The sequence below is a fragment of the Festucalex cinctus genome, chromosome 14, assembly GCF_051991245.1.
Source record: "Festucalex cinctus isolate MCC-2025b chromosome 14, RoL_Fcin_1.0, whole genome shotgun sequence".
In the NCBI taxonomy this organism is placed as follows: Eukaryota; Metazoa; Chordata; class Actinopteri; order Syngnathiformes; family Syngnathidae; genus Festucalex; species Festucalex cinctus.
The window spans coordinates 15803569-15826575 of record NC_135424.1 but is presented as its reverse complement, the minus strand read 5'-3'; the positions used below and the strand labels follow the sequence as shown (position 1 = coordinate 15826575).

General features: G+C 38.4%; 2 protein-coding genes and 2 long non-coding RNA genes across 15 annotated transcripts in view; 1 reads left to right on the top strand and 3 right to left on the bottom strand.

The window, feature by feature from the left end:
• Positions 1–1248: 1248 nt before the first annotated feature.
• Positions 1249–6561, bottom strand: ly6pge (lymphocyte antigen 6 family member pge). Of its 2 annotated transcripts, XM_077496250.1 has the most exons (4): positions 6144–6561; positions 4683–5703; positions 3512–3628; positions 1249–2275 (listed from the first exon to the last, which is right to left on the bottom strand). In XM_077496250.1, the coding sequence occupies exons 2-4, from the start codon at positions 4741–4743 to the stop codon at positions 2097–2099; spliced, it is 357 nt and encodes a 118-aa protein (XP_077352376.1). In that variant the 5' UTR covers positions 4744–5703; positions 6144–6561; the 3' UTR covers positions 1249–2096. The 2 variants fall into 2 exon arrangements, with proteins under 2 accessions (XP_077352376.1, XP_077352375.1); XM_077496249.1 differs by lacking the exons at positions 1249–2275; positions 3512–3628 and having other exon boundaries at positions 5176–5703; positions 6144–6547.
• A 393-nt stretch (positions 6562–6954) lies between these two features.
• Positions 6955–23007, bottom strand: part of tacc2 (transforming, acidic coiled-coil containing protein 2) — a 56301-nt gene continuing 40248 nt past the window's right edge. For 3 of the 10 annotated variants that reach the window (XM_077496078.1, XM_077496070.1, XM_077496075.1), the window contains 16 exons: positions 22727–22762; positions 19885–19942; positions 19620–19812; positions 19161–19210; positions 18964–19055; positions 18731–18884; positions 18315–18452; positions 15655–15714; positions 14405–14545; positions 14084–14160; positions 9517–9560; positions 9145–9153; positions 8608–8768; positions 8399–8505; positions 8082–8202; positions 6955–7898 (listed from right to left, as the gene is read on the bottom strand). In XM_077496078.1, coding sequence (XP_077352204.1) covers positions 7833–7898; positions 8082–8202; positions 8399–8505; positions 8608–8768; positions 9145–9153; positions 9517–9560; positions 14084–14160; positions 14405–14545; positions 15655–15714; positions 18315–18452; positions 18731–18884; positions 18964–19055; positions 19161–19210; positions 19620–19812; positions 19885–19942; positions 22727–22762 — 1507 coding nt within the window. In that variant the 3' untranslated portion in view covers positions 6955–7832. The other 7 variants (XM_077496071.1, XM_077496073.1, XM_077496074.1 and 4 more) reach the window with 7 other exon arrangements.
• LOC144001601 (uncharacterized) lies at positions 9865–12185 on the top strand. The gene is made up of 3 exons (XR_013278525.1): positions 9865–10130; positions 10544–10759; positions 11035–12185. It is a non-coding gene; the product is annotated as an uncharacterized LOC144001601 (long non-coding RNA).
• On the bottom strand, positions 11446–13494 carry LOC144001602 (uncharacterized). 2 transcript variants are annotated; one of them, XR_013278527.1, is made up of 3 exons: positions 12404–13494; positions 11948–12034; positions 11446–11866 (listed from the first exon to the last, which is right to left on the bottom strand). It is a non-coding gene; the product is annotated as an uncharacterized LOC144001602 (long non-coding RNA). The 2 variants fall into 2 exon arrangements; XR_013278526.1 differs by having other exon boundaries at positions 11948–13494.

Sequence of the window (23007 nt, the reverse complement as noted above, 5' to 3'; positions counted from 1 at the left end):
GCTAACTCAATGCCCAATAGACTCAACAGACATTTTAGCTATTAGGATTTCATCTGGAGTTGTTCAGAATTTCAATTAAGCCTCATCTACAATTACAAAAACATAAAACTCACAAATAAAATACATCAAATTCACCAGAGATGCGAGTTATTAAATTTATTAATGTGTGCAGATGGCCAGTGATATGTTTCTCTCACTGATTAAGAAAGCTGATTGGTTAAAGAAAGTCCAACGCTAGATTGGCATGGGTATACAATACATAGATCTGATTGGACAAAAAAATAAATAATATATACACACATATATATATATATATATATATATATATATATATATATATATATATATATATATATATATATATATACACATTATATATATATATATATATATATATATGATTATAATCAAACATAATTCAAACATTGCAGTTGGTTGGGGCTGTACAAAATGAAGACAATTCCGAGATTACGTCACAAGTCAAAATGGCGGTCTTGTCGGTGAAATGACGCTGTCCGCTCATTGAAAAGCATTGGACTTTGGTTCATTGTTATTTGATTTGTAGGGAATATTTTGATTTTAAAATATGATTAAATGTCGTTTGACTACTAACAATCTGCTTGTTTGGTATGATAGTCATAGGCAAAAAGCAATACAATCCGCCGTTTGTTTTCACAATGTAAAGGAAGCATTTGCATTGCATTGCATTGGGAAAATATCAGAAATCCATAAACTGTTGTGACTAGTTTAATAGGATTTCATGTAACATGGTCAGGAGAGTAGAAACTTTTACCATCGTCCACAACTCTCACCATGCACGAACTCAAATCCAGAGATCACAGAATGAGCAAGAGAAGAGCCGACGAAAGGAATTCAGAGTGTAAATAAAGCAAGCTATCAAAAGATAGCAATTAAATATTACTGACATTCTCAACAGTAACCTGACACTGTACGGGAGGTTGGAGCGTGTATGTAGAAGTTAAGTGTAGTTAGACTGCCTCCCAGTGGTGGTCATGTGAACATACATGATTGGAAAATTGCAAAATGCACGGTTGGTCCTTTTAGTAATTTAACCCCTACATTAGTAATTTATTAAGATGTGTTTTATTTATTTTATTTACAATTGTTAATGTTTACAAGTAAGAACATAAACATTATAAAATTACTGTACTCAAGAGGTTGATATTTTAGCATTGATCCGGATTACTTGCATTTCACTCGATTGAGAAATAAGGACATGACTAATAATTCTGTTCATAAACATTTTGTTTATTCATGTTGACATTAAAACGGTGAACATGAACACAGCCGCACTGCAATACATTGCATTTACTGAACATTCCATTATAGACATACAATTCTACAATCATCCAGCAGCAATGATCCACTCCTAGCGTAAATGGTGGTCTATTGTAAATTGTGTTTAGTAGAATACATACAGATGCAGAATGGAGAATTGCATATGTAGCTTTGTTGATTGACATAAAAAAAAAAATGGTGCTGAAAGTATTTTATGTATTGAGTTTCATAAGCACTTCGTTGCATTTTAATACAGTAGTGATGAAAGCAGTGGATGCACACACCTACTTGTTGTGTATATTATGTACAGTATCGTCCAGTGTCGCTCTCACTTAGTGTGAAAAGTCTCATTCGTGCAAAACACCTGGTCACAGGTTAAAGGCTTATGTGGATTTGCAGCTTGTGCTAATGACTTTCTCACCACATTCAGCTCATCAAAACGCCGATAGGCCGATGATGCAACGGGACACCAACTCACTTCTACACACACTTTCATTTTTTTCATATCACCTGTGAAGCAGAGGATGGTGAACTCTTTGGCGCTTCAGAAATGATGAGCACGTGATATTTCAGCACTTCCCTTCCTCCTTATCTGATTGGTTGAAGAAAATAAACCACAAGCCACGTGAGCGCTTTAATCTCATGTGGTGTGCATAATCCAACCAGGCACACCGCAAACAACTCACATGAACTTCCCAAGAACACAAACATGTCTGTCAATGACATTTTAGGTTGAAGAGTATATATGAGCTGCAATATGAGATACTTGCTACAGTATTGTTTTTTTTTGTCATGGTCTACCTGAAAAAGCAGTAGTAGAGCAAAGTTAAAATCAACAAGAAATAGCTGCGTGTGTGCAGCCTGTCGGCAGCACTCGTGAAGTTGCAGTCGTTGCTGTAGCAGCAGTGAACTCTGTAGCTCCGACTGCCAGCTTGGCTGCAGAAGGACTTGTAGGAGCAGGACTTCATCACCCCACCTGACAACAGATAATTCTGTCACGCTCGTTTAAATTTGCTCTTATTTGATTATGTCAAATGGGTGTTTAATGGCTCAGGAAGATTTTTTTTTCTTTTCTTTTTTCCTAGCTGCACACCCGGATGTGACTCTTTCCAGAATTAACCAGTCATATTGAAACTGTGGGCCTACCATTTAAATGGTCTCAGACTAACCTTAAATAAATGTTAGATGTTCAAGTAGGCTTTTCCTGTCATTTCCACCCCCTTTTCACGATAGGTATGGTGTTCTTTTGGTGATGAGTGGTGCTGTATTTGTGACAAATATATCTTGGAGTTATCAATAAAAAGGCTAACGTTGGTTTCATTGGATCTTAACAAAATCTCCCAAAAACGGTTGGAAATTGTGGCAGTCTTAGAAAGTCAAGGCTGAATTTTTTGGGAGCCATAATTGGAAAGGTCATGTTTCTTTTTCACCAGATATTAGAGGTCATATGTCAATAATGATGGGAAAGTATTTGAAATCATCCATCTTAGTCAATCACAAAAAAACTAGCATTTGAACGGGGTTGTGGATACTTGTTTTTAAGGCACCATATGTGCTGCCATGGTAGCTGCACGTCATTCATGTTTTGAACGCAATCTGCCCTAGAATATTAACGCTTTTACTGCCAAACGTTATTTTAAAAAAAACACAAAAAAACAAAACACCCCCCACATTGCCAGACGATTTTGAGCATTTTAAATCAAAAGATACATTTTCTCCACAACAGTGACTTTGACACTAATATTTTTTGTTTAGTGACGCTCTGTGAATTAAGGTCGATGTGACAAAGGCATTGATCATTCACATCATCCTTGAAAACGTTCTATTTCATCAGATGTCATCTGATTCCGTTATGTTTCATTGCAATTTCATACCCCAGCAACCCATTGAAAAAGAGATACAATGCTGCCATCTGCTGGCCATAGTTAGTGGCTGTTTTTGATTCCACAACCCATTGACCAGGCAGTGCTGCACTTAGACGTTGCGCGGACAAAAATAGTTCATATTTAAAGGAAAATAGCTCCATGTTATAAAGCTGTAATTTAAATTCTTAAGACTCCTGCCAATGTGATTTTGGCTTGGAGTTTATACACCATTTGAAAAACAAATGACTAAATATACAATTGTGTATTTTATTTATTTTTGGTAGAAGTGAGTTTGAAGCTTTTTTAAAAAAAAAAAAAAAAAAAAAAACTGTCAGTATTGGACTCACTGTTCTGGCCCACCACCACAGCACAGGCATCAGAGTAGCTGGGACATGTTCTGGAGCCTTGTCGGTTGCAGTCTTCATTATTGGAGCCCATGCACGTGTAACATTGGAGAGCCGTACCTGAGGAAACCACAACAAAACAGGAGTACTTAAAAAAAATTGTACTGAATGGTTGCATAATAAATGATTTGCATGAGATTAAGCTACAGTTGAGAAAGTAAGAAAGAAAGTAGGACTGATGGTGCCAAAACTACTAGCTTGCTAGCTAGACAATACATGCAAAGGCTAAATTTGTTAATAAACTAATTTATTGCTAAAGTAGTTATTACTATTAACTCTTAAAAGAGAAAGGCTAATAAAGATAAACAAACACAATAATCATTTGCCAATATGTCTTCAAGTTATTTACCAGTGTACTGTTAATGTGAAAATGTACTTTTTAGCAATTAGCCTCAACGTGGTATGCTAATCTGTAAATAAATGTCAACATTTGATTGTAGTGATAAAGCTGTACCTAATCCTAATATATGTACAGAAAAAAATAGGGTATATTATACATGTATAGAAGGAAACAACATACATCAATTAGGTTTTTCATTTGTGTATTCTAAATACGCCCCAATATGGATACTAAGCAATGACTATTGTGAAATATTCAATGTACAGGTTGTTTTCTGTGGGTGCTATTTAAAGGAGTGCATCTTGTGCCCTGGAACTGTTCGCGTGAAGATGAGTCACTACTGTTGTCGTGCAGGTGTTATACTTGGCATGCCAGGCTCCATGCTGACTCCAATCAATCCCCTAAACACAAGTGCTCTACACACACGATAAAAGCATTAGCCGCAGTCCTATTAAGAGATTAGATGCGAGGATTGCATGCCAGTTGATGGACAACAACTAAACAGAGGTAAAAATAGAAAATCTGACTGTGCTTTTATTATATATAGTTTTGAATTACTTTCTGTAGTGCATTATTATGAGTACCTTATGTCTCAAATTTAAATTGCATACAGTGTTGTGTATCTTGGAATCACTCATCACTCTGCCAGATTAAAGAAAATAAAATCAGCCTAATCTCACAAGAACAACAACAGGAGTAAACAATGATATAACTAAGTCGACAGAAAGTAGAACAACAATCTCAAGGGTGGAAAGAATAATAAATACTTCTTACCATTCGATGTGAGCAGGACCACACAAAACAAAATAAATAAACAGGACGGCAAAGCTCTCATGGTCCCGTCTTTGTCCTGATCTGAAGATGAAAAGCGGGCTGTTTTTGCCCCCAAAGAATCCCCCAACAACACCGCCTTGCACAACTTAATCCGATCTGTCAGACAAACTAATATTGTCTTGCGCAGACAAGATTAGCAGACCCTCAATATGGCCCTCGCTGGTTACTACAGACAGTATATATCCGCAAATGGACACAAAGTGCCTAAATTTAGTCCCATCCCTGAGCTTGCACATCTCCTTCGATAGGCCACACCCATCCTTGGTGTGAGCGGTCACTACTTCATCCCTACTTGACAGTTCGAGAACAGTATATCCCCTCTGAACTGTTACTGATCACTAAAGAGTAGACCTCATTAAATTTCTAAAACTCTGTACTTTGTTCTCATTTATATTTTCACACAAAGACAAGTAAATCAGATAATACACAGGAATTTTTTGTTGTTGTTTTTCATCAATTTAATCAATGGCAGTCCAAAAATAGTGTATAAACTTATTCATTATGGGTTACAACACATACAAGTTTGCAAACCAACCAGACTTTTTTTTTTGTTTTTTTTTTTTTTGCATTTTTGGGGGAACATAGGACAAGTCTAATTATGTTACAAAAAATTAAATAAATCCCCAAATATTATGCATATCTGCATTTAATATACAATACAAACATTACATCAAATGGATCAACTCACATGTTCAACAACCCCAAATAGGCCACAAGCTTCTCACAACACAATGCAGAAAACTTGCAACTGACCCTATTATGCAATGCAGACACATCCAATCAAACTGAATGATTCTCGCATTAACCTGGAACCTCCCGGCTACTTCCTCTTGCGCGATATTGATCCTGTTTATGGATCGTTGTTACTCGGTGCCTCTGTGTGCTTTGGCTGCAGCGCTGCCCAGGGATCCTCCAGCATGGACGGACTGAAGTACCTCTCGATGGAGTCAGAAGACTCGCGCTGAAAACAACAGAAGGAGTATGTTGGCATTTTATTCACACATATTTGCTGAAAAATTAAGAAAATGCCTGGATCAATCATTTCAAGTGTTAATAGTCAAGACATGAGTCACCATCAAGTCTACAATGTAACTTCCTATTCCTAACCTTATTTAAATGAGGGAGAAAAAAAAAAGTAAACTAAACTAAAAACGTTCAAAATAAACCGCACCGGAAATGGAACCGATACTCGTGTGGCGTTTCACCGGAAGTCGTGCCCCCCCATGTTTTATACGGCCCTTTTTTTTATTATTATTATTATTATTATTTTAAATGTATTTGTTGCTTGGACGGTAAGAAGTAGTAATTAAGTTTCAGTGAATCGTAAATGTGTATGATGTCATTTGATTCCATCGGAAAGAAAGGCTGGCTTCAGGTGCCATGAGATGTTTTGGAGCTTACCGGGCTGAAGTTGTTTGGCCTCCCGAAACTGTTTCCCCTTCGTTGTTTCTCTCCGAAATTGCGCCCACCACTGCCGAACATACTAGGAGAACCTCCGAAGCCCCGTCCTCCGCCACCGGAACTTCCTGGTGAACCTCCCCAATGGCCACGGTTAAAACCGGGGGAATACGTCGGAGAATTGGGCGAGTAAGCGGGGTGGCCCCGGGCATGATGACCACCGCGGTTTCCGGCTCCTCTGTAGGGTGTGCGAGCCCAACCTGAAGGCGGGGAGGGAAACCGTTCGTTCCATCCAGGTCTGGTCGGGGTTTGATCCATATCGGTTGAAAATGGACTCACTCAAAACAGATGTCGATGGGATTTAAACAAAACGGAAATGAACCGGAACCGGAAATCAAGTGCTCAGTTTGTAACAGGAGCGCCTCCCAGTGGACATTCCATCCTACACTGCGGTCATTCTTGTTAAAAAAATAAAATCATAATCCTTTTAAAATTATTATTTCTAATTAACCAACTATATATTTTCATTATTTATTTTATGGCGGGGGATTTAAATTAATAAACATATTACAGAACTTGTAAAAATGTAAACAACAGCAAGTGAAACTGAAAACAATTAATTCAGACAAGATTTGTTGCTAATTGCTAAAAAAAAGAAAAGAAAAAAAGATGCTTGAGGAATACAAGTTTTGAAGGTCTATCCGTTGTAATGGGATAACCCCATTGTATTGTATTTATAATTTATTTAATTAAAAAAATCCTAGTTTAATAGGTAAGTGTGTGGCTTGTGTGACACGAGGAAATAACCACTCTCTTCTATTGCCATCTTTTATTGCACTTTGTAAGCAGATGCTGTACAGCAGCTGTGCAGACATGTTACTCATCAGTGTGACACAACAACCCAAGCATAACTGTGGCACATCTGAATACAGTCACAATTTGTTTGGTTTATATCAAAATAAAATAAGAAAAATAAAGTCCCATGGTCTCATCAAGACGGCTATGACAAGTATGACAAATATCTACAAGGTTACATGAAGGAATCATTTTCCTGTACCTACTTCCAATGAATAATTCAGACAAATTAATAATCATCTGTGTTTTACACAAAGAGAGAAAAAAAAATGTCTCTTCCATAATGAACATTTTCTACATTGTATACAAAACGGACAAGGTTTCTTTTTTTTTCTTACATGCAATAAGCTACAGTGATTAATTGTATTCTCTTAGCACTGAATCATTATACAAAATGGGCTGCTGCTCCTTTCTTATTTTTTTTATTTTTATTTTTTTTAGGAGGAGGCATCCAGAGGAGTGGGTAAACAGTCTTCTCCCTCAGTGGCTGTCATGGCAACATCATAAACAACAATAAAATCCACAAGCAATCATCAACACATGCTCGCACACGCACGCACACACACACATACTCAATACAAATTAATGACATGGTACACTTTCTAAAACTTTAAACTAGACCCCTGATACAGTACAATACAGTGCCACATCAAAAATATACAGCGTGATTAAAAGGAAGCCATCTGTGTGCAGGTCAGTAGAAAATTTAAGCCCAGTGTGGCTTTAGTTTAAGAGTCCTTCTAAATGTTTGTTTTTTTTTTCTCACACAACTCATCCTTTCACTTGTGAACACGGCTCGTTGCGTGCGAGTGATCCAGAACGAACAGCGTGTGCGTGCTAGCACTTGCCCATCTTGGCTATTAGCTCATCGCAAATCTTGGTTAGCTCCTCGATCTCTTTGTTCTGGAAAACAGTTTTGCAGACAAATTCTGTAGTTAGGATACAATAAAACCCACAAATATTTGCATTAATGTGATAAAAATGTCATTCTTGAACAATATTGACCATCATGTTGCATTACATTTCACTTGATGAACACCCAAATATGGTTTCTGCCTGGCCAGATGAAGTGCTTCTGTGACTGACCTTTTGTTCCAATGTGCGTTCCAGAGACTCCACTTTCATCTGCTCCTTCCTCAGACTGGCCTGGTGGGCGGCCTGCTCCTGCTTGGATTTAGCCCTCACCTGAGCTATTTCCAAATTGGCTCTGGAAACACAAAAGGCAACTTTGCAGAAGATCCATCAGATGACCGACGGAAGTGAAGTGACAGGTTTGGAAACGGATCATGAAATATAAATGTGTTTACATAATTTTAAACTACATCTTACTGTGTTGTTTTGCTATTTTGGGCAAAGTGTAGTAAGTAATCATCATCAAAATGACAAGCGTGCGTTGGATTTACTTGTCTAGCTTCTCCTCAGCGTGAATCTTCAGAGCTTGGTACCGCTGTTCCTCTTTACGGACTCGGGACAGATACTCTTGAGCGCATTTCTTCAAAACGTCTTCATTCTACACAAAATGACATCCCATCATTTTCCTTATATTCATCTTGGTTTTCAAGCTATTTTATCTTGGCCTGTCATGGTATGTTAGCCCCAAAATAAAAGTTACCTTGCGGAAACCCTCAAGCACGTCTTTCATCTTCTCATAGCGTCGGAAGAGGTCAGCTAGAGATTTTTCAACCGAGTTGAGGTCGGCTAAGGCCTGGTCCTTTTCTATGATCAGCTGTTGAATGGTGTGGTGGGACAGAGACTTCTCCTTCTGGTCATCTTCTAACATGCGCACAAATACACAGAACACGCATCAGTGTATCTGGTGAAGAGACTTGAATTGGCTCAACAATGTCAAAAATGTAAAAACAACACATTGGAAAAACATTTATATGGATCATTTACATTGAAGACTGAATGAAACATGGGAACATTATATTTTTTAAGAGGGCTTTCACATTGCTTCTGTTCTCTTAATTGTAGAACAAATGTACAATAATTCTTTAAAATGCCACGCACAAATGAGAATGAAATGAAATGGACAAGCACATGTCAGTGGACGTGAGGCAGGCTGTGAGCTGCGTGAGCTCGGTGACAAACGGATGGAGAGATGTGAGCGAGGCACGCACCAGTTGAAGCACAAGTCTGCGGTACTCACCCGGCATGCCTGTCAGGATTATCAAATAGTAAGGCGCAAACATAGGAGCAGAACAGAAACAAAAGGGACCGTGTTAAGTCAAGCTGGGTGCCCAAGGCGAGTGAGAGGCAAGCATTCGCGGAACGTGACTTTCAGGTTACGGATTTTAAAAGTCCTGTGGAAAAGGGACGAGAGCAAGCGGTCAAGCTGGCTTTGAGCTGAAGCGCGTTAAAGATTCTGTGGGAATGGATTGGCTGAATGTGCATGTGTGTATACTTCCAATTTGAAGTGCGGCAAAAAATTAGTGTCAGGAATTGTACCTCAAAGCATTTTTAATGTGCACAAAATAGCTTGCAGTTATATGGATGTGATTGTATTCAATCCCAAACTCACCGATCATCTGAGCAATCGTCTTCTCATACTCAGAGACAATCCTCCTATAAATAAGAATTTGGATGTTATTAGACAGATATATAATCAGTGAAGTTTGAAATAAGCATTTACTTATATAGCACAAAATAAAATACACTAGTGTTGAAATATACATCATCCAATACTTTGACATTTATTTTCTTCTACCTTTAATCTTCCGTTTTTGGGATTTTCGTTTTTCATACATTTTGAGACTTTCATGCCTTTCTGTCAAATTTCTTACATTTTTGAGAATTTTATGGACTTATGGTAATTTTCTGCCTCTTCTCCCCTTATAGGTCGCTTGCACATGTCGTCACTTCCGCCTCGGATTTCTCGTAGTCGCCATGCTGGGTGGCCTCCATTTACGTAGTGATTCGGTCTAACACGTATCTATCACGTTTGTTTTCTGCGTTTAAAATGGTACATTGTTGCTGCATCGTTGGCTGTTCGAACAAAGCCAAGGGGGAAAATGGTCGGCCTTTCTTCCGAATTCCGAAAATAACTAGGAACCAGGGCCTGGAGACAGAGGAGTGCGGACTCCGGAGGGAAGTCGTTACTTTGGGCTCGTGTGTGCAGCGATCACTTTGTGAGGGGTAAGCTTGTTTACCTTTATTTAATGCATGAGGATTAATAACGTTTCGACCGCCCATATATGGGCAAGTTGCTTATGTTTTGGATTCATGAGCAAGCAAGTTCGGTAGTACAAGCTGGCTAGCGGACGTTAGCCGAAAGCTAACATCGAACATTTTCACCCAAGTAGTGCCAGTGCAAAGTGTTTACTGCTGAAATTGGATTGATTAGTCTTGGGCTTTTAATGCCGATAACATGTTTTTTGGTGGCAAAATGTAAACTTGGAAAAAAAAGAGACAGAAGGGGCTGATGCAAGAAAACAGACCCCCGGTAGCCTACACATCATGCTAAAGAACTTATTCACGGCCACCCTACTGCGGTAAAATAACCAGTCTTTCCATATTTTATTTGTTCATATATTTGTTTATTTTAACAGGTCGCCCTGCGCCCGTTTTTCTGTCCAATCATCCCGACTGGGCTCCAACATTAAAGTTGGGTCCCAAGTTACAACATCTATGTCTCAGCCCAGTCGGTGCCAAGATATGAACGTGCAAAGAAAAGACGACTCGAAGTGGCAGAGATTGTTGCAGTTATGCAGCCAGATGGCTCCAGTAACCTGTACCCTCAAGTACTGCTGACATCATTGACTCTGGTATGCCACTCAGAATTCATTACATGATATATTGTATGCATGAGTGAATGTATGTGTTTATGTTTGTGTGTGTACACGCACCTTATATTTTAGAGACATTTGAAAGTGTTTATAGAAATAAGTATTTGCCTGTAGCAATGTTCATACATTAAAAAATGCAACAAAATGTGTACATTTCTTTTACACTGACAAAAAAAACTATACTACTTTACTATATTAAACCTATTACTGGTACCGTATTTTTTTGTGATTTTTTTATTTATTTTTTTCTTTAGGGATCTCATGCCACACCGACTTGATTGCCAATGACATGATGGAAACGAAGGCGAGCATCAAAGCATTGGAGGAGGACAACATGCGACTGTTTGTTTGGCGCTAATAAAGGCAGCGTTTATACAAATTCTATTGTTGGGTTTGTTTACAAAGCTATACATAATACAAATGACAGGATTTGACTCAATGTGCAATATGGTCCCTCTTAAAGTAATGGCATAAATCTCTATTATTTCTAAAAGCACAAAAAATGAAGTGAATAATGATTAGATGTAGTAATTTCAGGGTTAAAAATTGAACTGTTAATGTAGTTTATTTTAGCACAGGTGCCTACCATCCTGATGACGGTATGATGTAATGTTGATGGGGTACGCAATGACTTTCATTATGCTATGTACAGAGGAAAAAGTTGCTCTCTTTTAAATTTGTTTAATGTAAGACAAGTACCAGTACTGTGTTACAGTTTTCCCAATAATCCTTGTTTCACACTTGTCACAAAACCACTGTCCTTTTGGCAGTCTAGATTGGCACACTTCAAGTGATATCATTTGATTTTACAATCTGCTGCAGCACAAAAAACTACTTTATTCCGCATCTTTGAAGTACATGAGCAAGTGGTAGGTGACAGCGGCTGAGCAGGAACACTGGAAGTCCACTGCTGATCTAGTAAATGCTCTCCCGAGCAGTTCAGGTAAGGAGGGGATTTTGGGGGAAAAAAAATCTGGCTTTTCCAGCTGGCCAAAACGAGCGATCTGGGTGGACTCGCTCAATCACACTTTGTCCACACCACAAAGTCGCAGAAGTCCGTCCAGTTAAACTCATCTGTGCCTGAATCTGAAAATATTACAAACATTGTAATGAAAATATGAAACATAGAATTAAAGAAGAAACTACAAAAAGTAAAGCCATACATACCTGGTAATAATATTGGTGTTGTTGTGACAAGTGATGGGAATTGTTGCCATCCGGCACCAGACAGAAATTGGGTGTTGTGACAGCCTCCTTAACCGTGAGATCATAAGAAAAGCTGTCAGTATGCTCAGTAGTTACCATGAACACGTTTTATTGTACTGGAAACTGAAACTAAAAATACGTCCTCTGAGAGTGGTTAACCTTAACCATTTAGAATACGTTGATTAAGTAACATGTAACTAGTGAAAGGGTAGCATTAAATTTAATTAAGCCACGGGGAGGCTGTGCATAGTTACTTTTTATTCTTATACGCTCTGCCATATTTGCCTGTTATAAAATGATTAGAAAAACCACATCAGGTAAACCCAGCTGTGCATGTAAACACAATGATAACAGGAAGCCTGAGAACAAATCAACATTTTTGTGTGCAGAATTACCAACACCATGTGGTTTACTTACGTGCAACAGCAACCGTTTCTTCTGATGCGATGTTAAAGTTTACACTCTGTATCCACCCGCTTACAAAATAATTGTAAGCCTCCAAGGATTTGTTGGCGTGTTATGGAGCATGTTGTCAACACGAGGTAGGGAAAGATGTCCAGAGATGTCACATTTGGCCAGCAAGCTTTCTCCGTCAAAAAAAAAATCACCCTTGGTCAGGACGTAATTAGGATCAATCCCGCCACACAGAGACACCTTCTGCCTGTATCGTTGTTTTTGATCTTCCGGTAAATCGTGAAAATACTGCGAAAATTACATCAGGTTGATAAGCTCTACCGTGTAACTCGCGAGTGTACCTTGTGAACCGGCGGACACCCAATATGGCGCCCGAAGGAAAAACTCCCATGATGCATTACGATGTGCAAGCGACCTATTGGACATTTTATATCTATTTTTTTTTCTTTACATTTTTTTACTGAATGAGTTGCTATTAATTTTCCTCTGACATTTTTTGGCAAATTTGTGGACATTTTATGGTAATTTTCGGGATTTCTTCTTTTATGTGTGTGACATTTTACAGCTACTTTTTAAACATTTTCTTTTCTGCCTTTTAAAAAAAAAAAATTTTCTGACTGGGAAATTTCATGGGAATTCTGTGGTAATTTTCTGCTTTTCCTCTTCCCTTTTGGATGTTTTTAGGTAATTTTAAGAACTTTTTCATATAATTAATATGTCTTTTTCCGATAACTTAAAAATTTGGACTGACATTTTTTGAATATTTACATTTTTTTAATCTAAATCAATTCATTTTAACAATATTATATGTAAAAATAAAGATAGACCTCTATAAAAAAAATTCCAAGTTTTTTTTTTTTTTTTTTTTTAAAGATATCCACAGTATGAGTGTGATGATATATCGATATCGCGATAAATTATGATACTTTTGTCTCCCGATTATCGATACGTCTACACAAGTATCACAATATTTGCAGTTATGATACAAACCACTATAACGGCTCCATTGTTCATGACTTATTGAGCAATTACTTGGTGGGCCACTAGGGGGAGCGCCTCATACGAGTGGCGGGGAAACGGACACAAGTCTTCAGGCAAAGAAGACTCATCAGCTTAGTTTGTTTTAATTATTACTATATATATATATATATATATATATATATATATATATTTTTTTTTTTATTTACATTTATATACATATTATATATATTATATATTTCTACATTATATTATGTATTTATATTATATGTATATTTATTTATATTATTTTTATTATATTATGAATATTTTTTTATATATTTTTTAAATGTGTATTATTATTTATTATTATTATTGTTTTATTTTTTATTTATATTATAATTCTTATTATTATTTTCTGATTAGTTTTATCGTACATTATCGTGGATTTATTACCAGTGCAATATCGATAATCGCGGTATCGTCATATCATGAGATAATCGTTATCGTGAGCCTTTTATCGCATATCTTATCGTATCATGAGGTAGCCAGAGGTTCTCACCCCTAATCCACAGAGAGCCGCACGAGAGGGACTAAAGAGCCGCAGGGTTGCCGACCCCTGGACTAGTTGCAGTGAATCATTGCATTGACGTAATAATAATAAGCCAGAACTGTGTACCATTTGACAACACTTAAATAGTGACAACTGAAAGCCCAACTTCATACCTCATCTCCTGCACTTCCTGACGGCTGTCTTCATATTTCCTCTGCCACTCCAGCACCTCCCTCTCTTTCATTACAATCTAACCAGCAAGCATCTTGTTGAATAAAGTTTGAAACACTCGTGCATATAAAGACAACACAATATGAATTTTGGACACATTTTCAACAAAAATATAATCATTCGTTGATAATCATTGTCATTTATGGCAGTTTTGTAAAATTGCAACATCCTGAGAGCTCATCCTAATATCTTGAGGGGGAAAAAACCCCCCAAAAACTACATACTGTACACGCATTAAATACATTACATAAATGTTTGGGTACCTCCTCTTTTGCGATTCCCAGCGAGTGGTCCATATCTTTGGGAAGATGCGGACTCTCTCCATCGATGTATCCGGTCGCGGTCCGGGCGTACAGTGAGCTCTTGGAGACTGAACTCTCTGATGGTAAAGACACATCTCTGTGCTGCTTCCAGGATCCGAATGAGAGGAGTGAAAGGAAAGGAAACATCGGCAGTTAAATCCCAAGACAAGACCAAAAAAAACGCCACACGCCGGCTGGCCTGAATGTTCTCAGCGACCTGAACCTCAACCGCAAGGCAGCATCCAATTGCGTCAAAAGGTACCACACAGCAAAATCAAGATGTAAATGAGGCAGGCTTGCGATGTTCCTGAAGACTTGGTCAGCTGCGGAATGAATTGATGGAACAGTCTTCATAGCCAAGTGATTGGCTTGTTAGGGAGCGGGGCTTGTTTGCGATTGGTACAGGCAAGGGGGAAGGGGATGAGGGCAGAAAACGGCATCATAAGAGAGGAGGGACGGGATAGCAGACTGCACAGCATGGCAAACATGTTAGTCTCATGTTAAAGCGCGTTACATTATTTAACTTACCGTAATCAAGTGTTGGCTGATTGATCACTTCGTTTCCAATTACATATGAGGCCAAACATTACACAATGTTTAATTGTAAGTGGCAAGGGTAATGTTTCAAGACCTGTTTAGTTCACTGAAACTAATACATTCAGAGGGATTTACTCATTGAGACGGATTAGGGTTAGACCACAGGGAGCTAAGATGAATGACATGGAGACTAATACGCAGGAAGGAGAGTAAAATATTGGAGCAGTAAGGTAGACACCAAAATGCTCAACTTTTGATTTTACACTCTAATTTTGAGTGGTTGAGAAATATTTTTATTATGATATAGTACAAAGAGTCCTTTACTACATAACCAACATATACCACTACCTTAAATCACATACTATTTCCAACTTGCACTGTTGTTAATAACAGATCAAGTGACACAAAACATTTAAGGGTTGAGATGCAAATGGAGGAGGACATCATCTGTATTAAAAGACCAAAACAGGTGTAAGGGTGCTTGTTCTGCTCAGGAGACAGCTCGTTACATTCGGGAGCTCTCCACTAAATGAGGTATCTGGGTCTAAACGAGCTAGGGGGAAGCAGTGAGATACTAAGCTAATTGACTGAAAGGTACTAATGTCAAAATATCTTAGGACTGAGCAGGAAATGTGTTACAAGGGCAGGTTACATACAGTAAGTGTTCCTCTTACTTTCAGTAAGGGTGAACCGTTGATGTTCCACCGCCGTGTGCTGGGTTTCTTAAGGCGGGACTGCGAAATGTGTGGGACAAAAGCTTGAGATATAGACTGGAAACCCCTGAGGATTGCTGCACTATACACAGAATGTGGCATCTGTAAAACTGAATTTACGTGCTCCTGTATAGTGAAGAACATTTCAAGAGGAAAAGCTGCTATATCTTTAGACATTTGACATGAAATTGGGGATTTAAAAAAAAACAAAAAAAAAACGAACCATCTGATGGACACTCAAAAGAAGGGATTCATCATATTTACAGTTAAAAAAAAATACCTGTAAGACTAATTTTAACAGTAAATATACCACAAACGCAAACTCACCTTACAACATTATCCTTAAAAATGTCATTTTGATTAAAGTGCATATATAGATACAACCAGGGCTAAAAGGGCTAAAATTACTGTAGTTTCTTCTCAAAATATAAAGCTTATTTCTCGGGTGAGATGTAGCCTTTCAACATACGTCCTTGACACCAATTCCTATTTAGGCATGGCTTTGGTGGCATTTTAGGGCATTTCAGAAAGGAAAAAACAAAACAAAAAAAACCTTCAGTATCTGGCTAGGGTTGCAGCGATCCAATATTTTGGGATTCGGATATCCCTGAGAACATTCTATAGAATTATAGAGTAGCTGGACAAAATATAAAATAACAGTTTTGCTTGGTTAAAGGAACACTTGAAATACAGAAGACTAAATAACAAACACATTTAAGTTAATAATAATGGACAATCAACATATTTTATATCACCATTTTTTTTTCTAGAAAAATTAAGTGAGATTTTGGGCTTTGAGATGTCAGAATCACAATATTGATTTTTCCTGCGAAAACAGCACATATAAGTCAGGGTTGTTAAAAACTAATGAGTAGGAACTGCAACTGTGTCGTACTGAGTCATTTTCGCCGATTAAACTTCCTTTGAAAAGTAATCCGATGGCTCTTGCCAGCCTATATGGGGCACTGGCTAACTGCAAGGTACTAATGCTAGCAAAAGATGCTGTATTATACAATGTCTGCATAACTAATTTGAGATTTTTAAAGGGAAGTCAACCAAAAATAATATATTCTAGGCAGCCCCACAGGTCTAAAAACAGTATTCTGATAAACTCTTTCCCTGCCAAAAACGGCAATTGACGTTAAGGACACGCCCACTGAGTACTGCCAATAACGTCAAATCACGTCAACTATGTTTTTTTGTTTTTGTTTTTTGTCAATGGGCAGTACAACGTCTTGTACAGCGCCGCTTTGTGAATGGGGCGAAAAAATTAAAACTAAAAAATTGACCCACAAACTATGGCCAGCAGATGGCAGCATTGTATCTCTTTTCAATGGGCACCTGTGTATGAAATTACATGAAAACATGGCGGATCTTAGGAAATAGAACGTTTTCAAGGATGACGTGAATAAAGTGTTTGCCACATTAATTCTAATTCATAGAGCGTCACAAAACCAAAAAATATTAATGTCAAAGTTACTGTTTTGCAGAAAATGTGTCTTTTGACAAAAAGCTTGTTTTTCCCATTTTTGCTAGGTGTCACTCAAATTATCTATTTTCAAATGGTGATTACTAAAGAACGGAATAAGGTAGAATAATATTTCCTAATGAAAGAATGGAATCCAATCTTTCATATGGTATTCACCATGTTTATGTGCTCATAGCACACAATATTTTGTTTTGCCTTGATAGATGGGTGAAAATGTTTTTTGTTTTTTCTTTGGATAACGTTTTGGCAGTGAAAGAGTTAATATTACATTTGTGGAATATGAGTCAAGCAGCAAAATCTCCCAGTTTTTTCCCATCACAGGGGCGGCCATTTTGCCACTTCCTGTCGACTTAAAATGACATCACAGTTGCTCAAGACTCATGTAACAACCACCAATCACGGCTCACCTGTTTTCCGAAGCTGAGCAATAAACACACAGGATGTGACCAGCATTTTGAAAGATAACAAACCCAACGAATGTGTTCAATGATGTGCACTGAATGCTCTAACTGCTTCTACAGTATTAGGTAATACATTACCAGTCCCATTCAAGCCTCTTGTGAACAGGGCAACATGCAAAAGAGAAGTGGGGAATCTACAATGATACAACTGTGTTCCTTGCGAGTGCTTGCTGCAAATATGAAGCCATGTTAGATTCGGGATGAGGGGGACTCGTATAGATCACAGGGCTGACAATGCTTGTGGTGCAGCCGCCATGTTTACAAGGCCATGAGTTCGCTCTGAATGGTGTGTTTAAGGAGAGGAATACTCATGCACCGTTTCTGAAGTCTTGATCTCATACATTCATCAAGATGCATCAAAACACGCACACGCGCACACACTTACATCAGGTGCAGGCTAAATCAGCGCAGTACCTGGGGGGTTACAGTGGAGAGGGAGGGGCACTGAGAGATGTTTTTGGCTACTTGCAGAGCCTCTATCCGCAGGGCAGCAAGCACCAGCTCCTCCTGGGCCGCACAAATCGGGGTGCGGCCCAAGGATGAGAGGAAGGGAAAAGCATATAGAATACTTGAGTTCCATCTCAATTTCACAATAAGGGAGGGATGAAAAGGCAAAGGTGGGGTGTTTGCACAAAAACAAAAACAAAAAAGTCATCAGGTTGTGAACACACCTGTAGCTTTTGGGCGAATGCATTAGGGTTGGTCTCAGCGAGGTCAGGCTCCAGGTACTGCACAGGGTCGCCACACTCAGACAGTCTTTCTAACAGGGACATGGTCAGGGCTGAAGATGGGACGTCTTGGCTACCGGGCTATAGTGGGTGACCAGGAGGGGGTGCGGGTGAGGTCAGCATGGCAAAGCGAGCGCTCGGCGACATTAAACTGGGGACTTGTCGTGTGGATTTCCAGATCCTGATTGCTGTCAAACTGACTCATAGGGATCGGACGAAGACTAAGAGTCGTGACTTTCTATCTATGACGTATGTGGCGTAATGACAGTGGAAATTAAATGACGGTGAAATGAGTGATATTTTTTTAACAAACACACAAAACGTATTTTTTTTTGTGTTTGTTTTTTTTTTTTACACACCTGCTCATCCCTCTCTGTGCTTTGTGTCCGACTGAGCACTTCACTCTCTCGTTTCCTGCCCTTTTCTCCAGGAGAGCCTTCGGGACCTGGTCTGGAACTTAGGACTGGGGTCTTCATGCTGGCTGTTATCTGGGCCTCCATTTCCTCAAAACTCCTGCACAGAAAGAGACAACATTCAAAGCAAATCTGTCAAGTTTGGTCCACAAGCAAATGCATAATTTGAAATGTTGTACCCTGTGCATGGTGAGTTGGGCTCAGATCCACGTGTGTCCTTGGTTAATGAGTCCAACTTTAGGTATAAGGATGGCTTCTTCACAGATGGTGGCTACAAGAAATGTTGACAACATATTTAGAATTTTATTTAGTAACAACTGAGCCATGGAGCTTGTGCTAATAGATTGGATGTAGCTAACTTAGATCAAATACTCACAGGTGATGTCGAGCCAATTTTTTCCATGTACTCTATTTCATAGTCTTGCACTAAAAGGCAAAACAAATGCAGAGCATTTAGATGGTTGACACCGCCAACAGACTGCAGACTAAGGTTATTTTAGTTAACTAAAACTAATTGAAGAAACGAAAACTAAAATTCAAAAAAACAATTTCGTAAACGAAATAAAATAAAAACAAAAATGCTTTTTAAAAAACGAAAACTAACTTGAAACTACATTTTATGTTTACAAAACTAACTAATACTAACTATAATTACAACAAAAATGTCATTCGTCATAGTTTGGACACCGCTGCATTAGCGCAACGAGGAAGAGTAGTGAAGAACTGGGACAAAATTCGAATGTCAGTGACACAACCAAACTCAATAAAGGCAAAAACAAAGAAAAAACAAAAAAACAAAAAAAAAACAATCCAGCTATTGGACAGTATGTCTCACCTGAAGATTTAACACCGCTCTCATTCACAAACGACGTCAGATCCGATGGATGAGGGAAGTCCTGCTGGTCAGAGTTCAATTCCGCATCGGCGTCGTGCAAGCCTGCCCACTTGTGATTGGTGGAGGAGGCCAACTTCTCCTCGTCCGTGGCGTGGCCGTCCTGTGGCGGAAGGGAGGCGGAGTCATCTGCATCCTGGGACGCAAATAGACAGAGTTAGGCAGAACTAAATGAGACAAGTGAGTGATTACACACAAACAAACGTACCTGTGAGTTGTCGGACAACTGTGATTTCTTTGGTGACCTCTTGACCCTAAAAGTGTTACTGAGGAAAAAGAGCAGCATTAATCTAGAGTCACACAATCTGATAAAACATTTTTATGATACCTAACCTCTGTTGAGCAAGATTCTCCGATGTTTGCATAGTCATATAATTTAACAGGTTTTTGATTTCTGCATCGGACAATTTAACTGTAAGTCTATTTTACAGTGACATTACAGTGCATCTGATTACTTCACACGTTGCCCCAAAAAAATCCTTGATAGCAACTGAGTACTTGTTAACATAGCAATTTGGTTAGGAGAACATTCATGAAAACATTTACTGACGATTGTTAGAAAGCAGCATGGTGCAAAAAATAAAAATAAAAACAGTTACAGGGGATAATACAAAAATGTACTTAAAATACTGAGATCAAAGCATTGGAAAAATATTAATTATTCACCCATTTTTATTGAGTAATGAGTAGTGATGTTCAATAATAATACCAATTTTTTCAGACCGATAACAGTATAAATAGTCAACTCGAGTAGTCACCAATACCAAGTACTAATACCACTAGTACTAGTTTTAATTAGGGGTGTCACGATTCGCCAACTCCACGATTCGATTTAAATTTCGATTTTGGGGTCACGATTCGATTTTTTTTTCGATTTTTTTTTTTTTTTTTTTTCTCCGCTCCCCCACTTTATAACACAGAGGCATATGCTTCTGTAGGCTAAGGCTAGTCTATGATCATTGGTTCTATTCATTGTACAGTAAATCTTATTTCAAAAGATCGGCTACATATAGGTGATGCAATTTCCATATTATTTTTGTGTAAATTTATGTAATATATGATAATTGACATTAGGCAGGAATGATCAAATTCAAAGAATTTATTTACAATATAAAGTTAACCGTCTTGTTCTTACTGAAGTGTAAAATAAAAAATTAAAAAACAAAAACAAAAAGTCACAGTGGGTGCCTGCCATCTATTGACTGTTTTTGGTTACAACAGTGTGCTGTGCGTTCCTCTTAAAATAATGTGCAATGTGCAACAACAACAAAAAATATATTGTATCCAAAGTCATGGAACAAATACAGCCTGAACAAACTATATCCCAACATTTACAGTTGCTGGGCATACTGTAGCGTGGTTCAAGTACACTAATTAAATGTTTGAATCCAGCGTTTTCCAAGGCTGCAGGTCTGCTGCTATAAATAGACCTATGGATCTGGCGTTTCGCGCGAGCTGAAGTGTGTGGAAGTTTCACTGTAAATGAGGATGAAATAGTTGGTTGGACCGTTGTTTTCCCACTTCTAGTTGAATTTGATAAATCTAAATCTTTGTGATGCCTGCGTAAATGTCCCGTCATGTTTGTCGTGTTTCCCGTTGTTACGGCTGGCGGCTCGGGCCATTCAGTTTGAATGCGCCAGCGCGACACTCTGATTGGAGGACTGTGCCAGCGCGACACTCCGATTGGACGACTGTGCCAGCGCGACACTCCGATTGGACGACTGTGCCAGCGCGACACTCCGATTGGACGACTGTGCCAGCGCGACGCTATTGTGTATCCGTGTATTATACCCCTATTAGTTATTGTTTCTCCTCCGTTCTGTCAGTTCTGTCAAATGCGGTTATTATTTGTTCACCTTCCACTTTCACTCCCTTGTCAAACCCCTGCCTGAAATTTCAATTAAAACTACTCAGATGTTAAAGTCGACCCGTGTTTATCTACTCTATATTTTCTGTTATTGTGTTACTTCCCTTCCCCTTGACGAGCCGGGCGTAACACCGTGGCCGAGTACAGTACGCGCACATAGCATATCTTGCAACTGTGGTCTTTTTATCGACAACGTGAACGTTGTCGACATAACTCACCGGGAACGCAAAATGTTTCCAAACTGGTGACGAGAGAAGCGGGAGCGGCTTGAAGCACCATTGCTGTGTCTGTCCGCGCTTGCCATCATGACTGCAGGAGAAGTCAGCTAACAAGTGCCGTTAGCTAGTAGCTGAATGGCTGCGTCTCATTTGCTTTCCTGGGAGGTGGCGGTGGCGGCGGTGGCGGCGGGCGCGGGGGGGGGCATCGAATCGTGTGTCCTCTCTTCTATTTCGATGCTCGAAATCGTGACGTAATTTCGATCGATTTCGATAAAAAATCGAAATCGTGACACCCTTAGTTTTAATACATAAAATTTCTCCCCCAAAAAACAATTACATATTTTATTGAGACCTATTTATCCCAATATAGCATTTTCCCTTAAAATTGCATAAAATTAATGACTTTTTTTTTTCCCTTCTAATTTCTATTTCTTGATGATAAAACAGTTCGATACTGATAACTGGTATCGGTAATCTCTCGTAATGACTATGTGAAAGTGTGGTTGAAAGAATTGTCGGTTGCATAAAAGCTTCCAACTGCTTAGTCATCATGAAGCAGGTGTAATCTAAAATAAAATAAACTATAAATATACGAAATATAAATATATAAACTAGAAATAAATACATCAACTAAAAAGTGTCATGTTTTTGTTAAATTGTATTCAAGTAATTTTTTTTTTTTTTTCCTTTAGTGGTTCTGGCTTTGGTGTCGCTGCTGGTTTAAAAGTTATAAGTCTAATTTAACAAATGCAACTGAATTGAATGTCCTTTAGCTTCTATTATTAGTGCAAAGAAAAGTGATTGTTGGTGTGTCGACAGAGGCAGAGGGATGTTGAGATATTAAAGTTAAAAAGGCTGACTGATCGAAAAAAAAAAAAAAAAAAAGCTGAATGTTTGTTTACAGGGATCAACATGGAACAGGGAGTGAAATATGGCGTGGATAGTCGTATTGTCCCTGTACTTACAAAAAACAACATAGAGGGGACATGTCTCTGGACCTCCTGTGACATGAGAATACAGTGCAGAGAGTAGATATAAAAAGTCTTCACACCCTTGTTTAAACAGCAGGTTTATAGGCTATATGAGACCATGCACAATCATTTCAAAGGTTTTTTCCTCACCATTTATGTGTCCTATAACCTTTACAACTCAATTGAAAAAAATAAAATAGAATATTTTAGACAGGTGAAAAAAATAACCAACTGTACAATGTCTTAGTATCATATCAGTATCATATATATAATCA

What these genes read in the sequence shown, in the direction of transcription:
- ly6pge (XM_077496249.1), bottom strand. Translation starts at nt 6,458, where the DNA reads ATGGATCAAACCCCGACCAGACCTGGATGGAACGAACGGTTTCCCTCC. An exon ending in GGCCAAACAACTTCAGCCCG is followed by an intron (nt 5,704 to 6,143) that starts GTAAGCTCCAAA and finishes TGTTGTTTTCAG; the next exon opens with CGCGAGTCTTCTGACTCCAT.